This window comes from Stenella coeruleoalba (genome assembly GCF_951394435.1).
Source record: "Stenella coeruleoalba genome assembly, chromosome: 14".
Lineage (NCBI taxonomy): Eukaryota > Metazoa > Chordata > Mammalia > Artiodactyla > Delphinidae > Stenella > Stenella coeruleoalba.
The window spans coordinates 17,343,651-17,353,861 of NC_137160.1; the positions used below are offsets into that span (position 1 = coordinate 17,343,651).

General features: G+C 45.5%; 1 protein-coding gene across 1 annotated transcript; it reads right to left on the reverse strand.

The window, feature by feature from the left end:
• Positions 1-570: 570 nt before the first annotated feature.
• Positions 571-8,855, reverse strand: ST8SIA3 (ST8 alpha-N-acetyl-neuraminide alpha-2,8-sialyltransferase 3; the record flags this gene model as incomplete). Its single annotated transcript, XM_079942447.1, has 6 exons — positions 571-1,438; positions 3,991-4,548; positions 7,159-7,278; positions 7,460-7,575; positions 8,009-8,066; positions 8,692-8,855. The coding sequence occupies 6 exons, from the start codon at positions 8,853-8,855 to the stop codon at positions 1,156-1,158; spliced, it is 1,299 nt and encodes a 432-aa protein (XP_079798573.1). The 3' UTR covers positions 571-1,155.
• Positions 8,856-10,211: the final 1,356 nt, after the last annotated feature.

Sequence of the window (10,211 nt, forward strand, 5' to 3'; positions counted from 1 at the left end):
GACACAGTGATACTCAAGATGACCTCACCTCAGTGCTATTCACATGGGGACCTGGCCAGCCTCAGAGCATCTACTCTGCTTTAACCCTGCTGGTTCTCAGAGGCCCTAATCATAGTTACAACACTTTAGGGGATATGGGATCCATAGCAACTTCTAAGTATTCTCCTTCCAGGTTCTTAAGCTGACTCCTTGCCTCTATATTCTGAGAGAATTCCCAGCCCAGTGCTGGGGTTGGGACTGTGGGAGGCACTAAACCCAGGCTGCAATGCCCTGCAGACGTGGCAACAAAATGATCTGCCATAACAGCCCTCACGCCAAGAGATGAGATGCTGCCCACGACCTAGGCTTTCTTCGTGGTAGTGAAAGATGCACTGTGTTATACACCTCTCGCCAGAGAGGAACCACGCTGCTGTAGAATGACTTCACGGACTAGTGAGAACATCATAAGAGGCGTTTCTTATAAAAGTAATCATAAGGGGATCCCCAGCATGATTTGCTCAGTTTGTCATGAAATATCAAAGTTACCCAGAGCCTTGAACATATCAATTACAGATGCAAGACATACAAGCAAAGCTATTTCAATAGGATTCCTAGCAAAAATATTAAACTCCACGGTGGGGGGGGGGGGTCAGGGGAGTGGTTGGGGGGGTGGGGGGGGGGGAGAGAGAGAGAGAGAGAGAGAGAGAGAGAGAGAGAGAGAGACAATATACGCAAGCCAGTCTTTTATGTTATCATTTTAAAGAGTCTGATCCCACCCAGGCAAAACTGAAATCCTGCTCAAGTTGGCCAGAGGCCTCTGATTACGAGGGCTGTATCTGAGCAAAGCTGCAGAAACTACAGCCCTAATCCTCATAAAAAATGGGAGGCAGTTTATTATTAAAATACAAACATGAAAATACTTCAGACCATTTCGTTAGCAGCATAGTTCCAAATGCAACATTCCCTTTATCAATCAGGTTTAAGTCAGGTGGCTTCCAAGCATCTGTCCTGCTAAGACCCTTAAAAGAGCAGTGCAAAAGGGGGAGAGAAGACATCTTTCCTTTGAAGTGGCAGACCATCCTTATAAGACATTCTCTAGGGTTCTATTCTGTCGTCTATTCAGTGTGAGTTGGGGCACTTTTAAATCAGCCATTTGGCACTTCCTGTTCGCAGTCCTTAGGCACAGCGTGACAGAGTCAGCTTGGTGAGCCCTTCCCCGTGCATTCGGTACAACAGCTGAAACTCAGCAGGCAGCTGGTGGGACTCCTGCCACTTGGTAGTAAATTTGGTTCCTTTTTTGTCATAGTAATGGTATGGAAGATCCTCCCTTGTGTTGGGGTCAAATCCAAAAGGCCAAAATCCATACAAGTGGATCTCTTCACATATTGCTGACGCAAGGGTGTACATAAGAATACCTGTGCTCAGCCGTTTGGGTGACAAATGTTTGTTTTTCCAGTACCTGTGGAACAATAAGTACAGGTGGATTCAGAGGCCAGTGTTGAAGGTTTTGGTCAGACGGGTCACTGTGACTGGTTTGGGAAGTGAATTTGTCCAGGTAACTTAACCAGTACTTGCTTTGAATCTGTCTTTTAGACCACAGAACACCTCAGGGCAGGACCGGCTACATAATTTGTGAGACCCCGTGCAAAATGAAAATGTGGGCCCTTACTTTAAAAATTATTGAGAATTTTAAGAGGGCAACAGCAGAGTATTAAACCAAGCATCGGCCTTTCTAAGCATGGGCTCGTGTGTTACTGTAGAAGTCACACATGTTTGAAGCCATCCCTGCTCTGGGTTGTCCTAAAGAGTGGTGTCTCTGACTCAGTGGTGATGCCATGAAAGCCCACCAGTGAGAATGCCTGTGCTTCTCACACATAAAGGGCCCTTGGGCTAGGGAGGAGGTTGTTTAGTCAAAGGGGACCTCCTCTGTTACTTCCTTATCCAAACCTAGAGATTAAATCTGTCTTCTTGGGTTTGGAAAGATTGTAGGGCCTTATTTTTTTTCTACCCGCTCGTAAAAAAATCACATTCCCTGTTCCTTTGTCTTAACCAAATGCTCCCAAGCCCTTCTTTGGCGTGCCAGAACCTAAGAAAAGTATTTACACACTTTCCGAATTTTAAAAAATGCTAAATTATGGTTGTTCCTTCCACGTTTAGATAGTAATTTGAAGCCTTCCTACCTAAACTGCCAAATATCTGAGACTGCCGTGGAGTGAGGGTGTGTGTGTGTGTGTGTGTGTGTGTGTGTGTGTGTGTGCGTGTGTGCACGCACACACGTGTGCCTTTATGACTGGCTGTGCAGGCATAATCAAACTGTTCATGAATCAGGTTTTCATGGACTGTACTTCCTCCAAGTTTTCATTGAACCAGCATGTTCAAGCCCGAGCTGTTGAAAGGCTGGGGGCCAGGTGGGCCACACAGGCCGCTCCCTGAAGGTTCTATCACATGCAGTTCCTTCTTCACTACCTGAAGGCTTCATGTGGCCATTTCCCTTCCAGGTGAAATTCAGAAGTTCAGTCTTTGTTTTAATATTCTTACCTAAGGAGTTAGAATGGCTTCTGATGTTTCTTTTGGTACAGCTGTACTTAAATAGAACAAGAGGGGAGCAAAACGATGGTCAAAAGACCACAGGGCAGGTTGGCAGGAGGCCTGGCTTCTAATTCTGGTTCTGCCCATTTTGGGCAGTGATGTTGGGTGAATAACTCGTTCTTTGTACCTCAGTTAATGTATCTTTAAACTTAGGAGTTGGGTTATATCACCTCTAAAGAAGGTAACCATACATCCTGCGAAACTGGAACAGTCCCAGTTTTTGCCTATTGTCTTTGTTGTAATTCTTAATAGTGCCCTTTTTCTTTCAAAGAAAAGGTTCCAGTGAGGACTGTAAATTGTGGCATCACCCTACCTGTTAGATACATACCAGCTGATTACATGATAATTTCTCCTTATATGAGAGGTCAACTACACAGATCTTAAATCTGGAAGACTTTAGAGGACTACAGGATACACTACTATGTACCCATCTACCATGGGATAAAAATTTTACAGTCCTTGTTTACCAGACCTCCTAGAACCCACTCTAACTTGCAGTAACATCTGGACAGTATGTTAGGACACTGGGGCTATTCGCATAGGGGAAATTAGAGTTGAGGCAATTTCCTCAGATTATTTAAAGAAAAAAATTCTGCAATTAGTCTTCCTTTATAAAATGCCCTGCATTTTACAAATGCCTGCTCCCAATTCTGGCTGCTTATTAGAATCAGCTGGGGAGTTATTAAGACATACCAAGTGCCTGAGCCTCTCTCCTGCCCCACCAGACAAATTACATTAGAATCTCTTGAATTAGAGCCCAGGCAAGAGTATTTTTTAAATCTCTCCAAGTGATTCTAAGGTACAGCGAGAGTTAAGACTCATCGGACTAGACAAAAATATTGCATCCTGGTTAATCTGTCTTTCAAATTACAAGGGATAACGATGAGCTGATAAAATACTTTTCACATGTTTTGGCACTCAAATCTCGAATTATAAAAGCAGATTATACAATTTTGATTTGTCTAGGTGGTTTTCTAATCTTGGACATCTGACAAACACCCTACTATCAAATAAAAAGGAACATTTAAAGTCGATTCCCTCTTTAAAAAAAACCAATTGATTTGTCCACTTTAGTCATCGGCATTATTGGGACATGGCTATCCATTCAAAGAAAATTATTGATTTGTGGTGATTTCCATGACTGCTTGTTAGGCTTACCACCAAGGAAGGGGACAGGGAATGGAGAGGAGAAGCTGATGAAGCACCAGTCCCTCCATTTGACACTTGGTTACCAGCTGGGGTAGGAGACGGAACTTCTTACCTAGAATGATCCATTCATTCATTACAAAACATAAGCGTTCATTCTAAGGTACTAAGCTAACCGCAACAACTAACTAATCAGTTCGCTACCACCCCCAAGAGATTACAATATTGATTTGCCATCTGGTAGGGTATGAGTTAAAGGCAATAAAATATACACACCTGTTGACATGTTGCATTATATTTCCAGGCCAAGCCAGTTGGACCTTTAACTGACCTCTGTGTTCAACAAAAAAGTCAACTAGTGTCCTGGTAACAGTTGCTGAAGTGTGGAAGAAAAATGCAGGGATCCAAAGAATGGCCCCATCGAGCTTTTTTAAACTGAGAAAAAAGTTGTTACGGTCCTGAATGGTCAAAAGATTGTTGTAATATTTTTCCAGGATGCTGGGGTTGAAGGTGGTAAGGTTGGTTTTCCTTCCAACATCTCTTTGGAAAGCCTCCGTAGGGGCAAAATTGCAACGGAAAACAAAATCTGACTTATCTATTTGTTGTCCACACCGGCTCCCTGTCAGGATCCCACTATTTCCAACCACAGCACAAATATTATAATGCTTATTCACAATGGGTGACACATCTGGAAGCAGCGATCGGAAGTTATTGCTAATAGAGAAAACATATTTATGGCTGGAATAATCATAGTGCATCAGTTGTCCAATCCGAACACTATTCTTGGTCAAAGAAAAATTTTTTATTACATCGACATGCTGAAGAATTTCTTGCCTAAAATAAAAAGAAATTCATTAAATATATCCCATTCAAAAGAACTGATTTTCCATCTTATGTCTTATGCTATTTCATTTAGACAAGAACCATAGGCACTGAACCCAAGAAAGATTATACATTCATAATTGAAGGAAGAACTGCTTCAGAATTTACAAACATGTGCTAGTCTCTCAAATTCTGGGTATAGTCCTTTGAAGCTTGTAAATGTTGTAATTTATGGTTTTTATCTGCCAATTCTTTCGTTTTCTGCTCTACCTGAAAAGTGTATTTGATCAAGGGGGAGGCATAGGCTAAACTGTGTCAGAAAATACAGGGAGACAATTTACACAGGCCCCAAAGAGCTCACATTAATGCACAAACATTGGTGGCTAAGAGTTTGTAACTAGGGACTACTTGTTTGCTATTGGACTGCAGCATTCAACGAATATCAAACATCACTGGTGTCCAAATAAGAGCCAAACAGATATGAGTCAGTATGGTACTAACTATTATTAAGATATGAAAATGGTAATAGCAGCGGGTGTAGTTGAATATTTAATAGAAATGAGATGATAATCTCATTAATGTCCTTTAAATAATGAAAATGGAACATTTTTCTACTTGATTATATAGAAACCCGTTTAAGTTAGAGAAACCTAATTCTTAGAAAAAGAAGCTATTTTAAATCCTGAAAATGTGTGCATATTCTAAGAATTCAGAGGATAAACAAGGCAAGGGTGATACTTAGTACTAATTTCTGGTTGCTTTCATGTTGAGCATTAAGTGTAATTAAGCGTATCCTCTTAAAGTCTCTGCTATTTAAAATATTTAAGAGACACCGCTCATATGTTACTCTTCTAGTAGGTTCTTCAGTTCTAAGAAACCACATTGAACCTCCTGGGTCTTTTGCCTAAAAAAAATAGCAGGAATGAAACTAAATGCTTTGCATATCATCATTTTACCTGGAATCCTATTTTTTAAAAATTACTTCATTTGACAAAATACAGAGAAACATAAACTGAAAGCTTTAAGCCAGAACTTCCAAAGTTACTAACAGTGTTCGTTACAAACTGTTACAAAGGTAAAGTAAGTTTAAAGTGATACTGGGAGGGGCTTCCCTGGTGGTGCAGTGGTTGAGAGTCCGCCTGCCGATGCAGGGGACACAGGGGACACATGCCGTGGAGCGGCTGGGCCCGTGAGCCATGGCCGCTGAGCCTGCGCGTCCGGAGCTTGTGCTCCGGAACGGGAGCAGGCCACAACAGTGAGAGGCCCAAGTACAGCAAAAAAAAAAAAAAAAAAAAGTGATACTGGGAAAGTTAACTAAAGCTTACCTAAATGGATTAAAAGGAGGGAAGTTTTGAGAAGGCAATATTGTTCTAACTGGTTATTTGGGTCACATGGCCTAGTGTGGGAAGAATATTTTTATTGAGTCAGAAATATGTTTGGGGAAAAGATATACTGTATTCGACCCATGAAAAATTTCTGGGCTGTCTATAAAATTAATATTGGATTAAAACCACAAAAGTTAAAAAAAAACTTCAGAGTTTTAGAATTAATCAGTTGTTGTCATGGACTAACTTCTAGTTAATGTTTAAAAATTTTTAACCATAATCATGTGACTGTGTGTCAACCTTTCAAGTAAATATTTTCATGACACCATGGATAGGTACTGAATTTGTTTTAATTCCATCATTAGATTAAAATAAAAGAGTGCAATAACTAGAAATTCTATGACTAAAACACAACACCCTAAATAGAGTGGTAAAATAAGTATTTGTAAAATAAGTATTCATACCCCTAATGAATACACTAGATGGCTCACATTCCATTTAGCAGCATAATAATCCCACCAAAGAGGAAGGAGAAATGACTTATCTGGAATTGCTAAGAGTTGACCAGATATCACTGAGGAGAATAAATACTTTTGTATAAATCTCATCCTTCTTCCCCCACCTCCAAAAAACAAAACAAAACAAAAACCCACACACATAACACAAAAACTCCTTCATGTATAAATGAAGCTGCTACAAGACAATTAAGAACAATGTTGGGTAGCTTTTACAATATGTTAAAAGCTATAAAAATTTAATGAGAAGAGACCCGTAAAAAACCAAAACCATAAAATACTTGCATATATTTGGGCAGAGATTTTCACTAGTAATTTGTTAGGGATGAAGTGTAGTGTCTTCTGTGTTTCAGTGGTACAATACTTTTTTACTTTATTTAAAAAATTTTATTTCTAGTCAGGGAATGAAAATGCATTGCGTGGTATTTTTGTACTTAACTTTTTTTTTTTTTTAAATAAATGACTTTGGCAGTATTAGCCATAATGTTAACTATACATCATGGTGCTCAATTAAGCTCAAGTTAGGGAGGATACTGGAAATATCTTTTTTCCCTTCCATTCAAATTGGTCTTTTTGAAGTTTTCTTTTTATGAGAGGGCACCACATATTTAAATTAAAAAAGATTGCTAATCAGCCTTTGTTCAGTCAGGCCAAGAAGACAATGCAAATACACCTCGGGTTGGGGGGGGTGTAGATTTTTGTTGTTTTGTATTATTTCGTTTTGTTTTGTTTTTGAGCTCCAGAATTCAGAACACCTTTTGGATCTTTTCCCCCTATCCTACCTTTGATGTAAAAACGCTGTCCGATTAAATGTCCACTTAGGTCTGGCTTGGAGTTCATGAGTCAGAGAATGCGGAAAGGGCACAAATGACGGATCTAGAAGCTTCAGCGCAAACTGTGACCTGGAGAGGAGTATGAGTACACAAACAAACGTGCTGGCCTCAGCTAGGGGAAGCCAAGGTAGCCATTAAAGTCCAGCCGGTTGGGAGCGGGGCGGGGATGGGGGCGGCTGGAACACGTACTGGCTACATCCCGCCCCAGAGCCCCTTCTCATCTGGTCCACCTTCTGCTCCCCACACACACCCGGGAGGAAGAAAGAAAACGAGGGAAATCCGTCTCCATTGTCCATCCCTGCGGGTGCGGGAAAGACCATAAAATGGCCGTCTTATGGAGAGCAGGGGCGGGAGCCCGGCGCTCTGCTAGAAACGGATGCGCGGAGAGGACCAGGGAGTCAGCACCGCGGACAGCGGCCGCACCACTGCTAGCCCTACCCGCGCCGCCCTCGCGGTCCGGCCAGATTGATTTTTGTAGAACGGACGGATGAACCGGAGACCTAGGGGAAGGCTGGGGGTGGCTCCTTCCTTAACCTCTTCCTTCCCGAGCCTAGGTCTGGTTTCACTCCCTGTCCCCTGACTGGGGACCCCCCTGGAGGCCGCTGGCCAACTCCTCTCCTCTGCCCAGGTGGGGTTTCTCTAGGTTTCGCGTTCTGGCCTGGCCTGGACCACAGGGTGCAGTCTGTATTTCCTACCCGCCCCTCAGAGGCTCTGCTGGGGGAGCTCCTAGGGGGGCACACTGGGGCAGAGGCTCTCGACGAGCTGCGCCAAGCTTCGCCCGGAGCCTTCTCAGTCCTGCCTTGCGCCCGTTGGTGACTTGGAGCTGGGATGAGGGTAGGCGGCCCTTAGGAGGCTCGCTTCCCGCAGAGGGCGGGGGAATTGCAGAAATCCCGGAAAGGCGGGGGGGGGGGGGGGGGGGTGGGGGGCGATGGCGCGGTGTGCGGGGGAGGGAGGGAAGGATGGAGGTCGAATACCCCAGGGGCTCCCGGAGAACAGACCCGCGCATCATCTGACGGGGTGAAGGGTTGGGGAGAGGAAAGGAGGAGAGCGCAAGAGGAGTTTGGCGCCTGCGCCATTAAATCGCCCCGGACCGCCCGGAGCCCGGCCGTGAGGTCTGCGGACAGGGGCGCGGGGTAGGCACTCACCTAACGCATGTCCATCTCTCCATGCCCCTTCCCAAATACACACAAGGCCTCTCCCTCCACCATCATTCTCCTTAAACCCTCCCCCCATTTTTGAAATGGGGGAAGGGATGCCGAAGAAGAATACGAGAATGCAATCACATTGATTAGGACAACGGCTTTTAGGGGCTCTGGGTTAATAAAAAGCACGGGAGGGGTGGTGGTGTAAGAATCAGAGAGACGAATGGAAGGACCACTCAGTTTTCTTGCCCAAAGTGTCTCGGAGAAGGCAAAACACCCCCCTCTGACCTCCCGCCCCCATAAACCAGATACCTGAGGGCACTCAGAGGCCCGCACTCACCGGAATCCCGCGTGGAACATGTACATTCGGGGTGCCCCCGGGTTGGCATACTTGGGAGTGGTGAAGATGTTCTCCTTTTTCAGGGACACGTAGCTGATGAGCGATAAAATCAGCAGGGCGACGCTGAGCATAACCAGCCCCAGCACACTGGCGACCCGGGCCATTTTGCAATTTCTCATCCCGGGCTGTGTTGGGATCAGGAAAAGCGGGGAAAGCGGTCCATTGAGCGGCCAGCAGCTCGCTGGCGTGTCAGTGTGTGTGAGTGTGTGTGTGAGTGTTCGCGCGCGCGTGTCAGCGTATGTGCCGGGGGTGGGGTGGGGTGGGGAGGGAACCGAGCAGGGGAGCCGCGGAGGGCCAGGGCGTAGGGGCGGGCAGGAGCCCCAGAGAGAAGCCAGGCCCCCAAGGCAGGGGCAAGCGGGCCAGGAGGCTGAACAGGAAGATGGAGGGTCTGCGCGGCGGCGTGGCGATGTAGCTGCGCGCCGTGCGTCTCCGACCGCCGGCTCAGGCTCCCCAGCGCGTTTCCAGCGAGGCTGCCGTCTCCTCTGCAGCCTGCAAGATAAATGTGATTGGAATAACGTTACAGTTCGATCTAAGCACAGGATTTAATTAATGAACTCTAATCTCCCAAATAACCGGGGGAGGGGCGGAAGAGGGAGGGATGAAGGGGAGGTGGCAGAGGGAGGGGAATTGAGGCTGGAAGGCTGCAGCCCACGTCAATGGCCTTCCCAGCTGAGGGTGCGGGCGAGGAGGTGTCTCTGGCCAGACAGAGGCCCAAACTTAGTTCAATGGACAATTCATTACTTTATAAGTTAATCGTGGAATATAGAGATAAATAACTGGAGTTGCTGTCCTGGAGGATCGCAGCAGCTGGGTGCTTATGAGATGCAGGGAGAGTGGTTTTAGGAGTAGAGATTTAAAAGCTTCTCTCCTCACCACAGAGCACAACCCCGGGCCCCACGGATCAGCACCTGCCCCAGCACCCCAGCAAGGAAGCCCTAAATAGCGGCTGGGCCTTGTGCGCGCTTAAAACCTCCTTGGAATCTTCCGTAATCTCTCCTGTATCTGCTTCCTATGCCCAGTGCATGCTACGCTTCTCTCTAAAAGATGGGTGGTGCCTAGCAGAGTTGTAAGGTGAGCTGTGAGTGTGGAGGGCCCGGCTTCCCCTCCCTTTCCTCCCAGTGTCTGACTCCCAGCACCCTGCACGTAGACAACCAGCATGCCCCAGAGGTAACCAGGACGGAGCAGTTCCCCCTGATTAAACTCTCCATTGCCCACTTTTCTGACTCATCTCTGTGGCCAGGCCTTCAGGATGGGCCACTCAACTTTGCCCTGAAGCTTAGCTTAGCTTAGACCAGGAGCTGGGGCATCATAAACCTCTGTCCATTATAAATGCCCAGAACTCTCTTTTGGAGGAACTTAGGAACCGAGTAAGAGATGCTGCCTCCGAGGGTGGAAGGAAAGCTCACTGCCTAACACTTTGTGTTGCTGTTTCAATTTGTTTTAGCATATTCACATGTTAT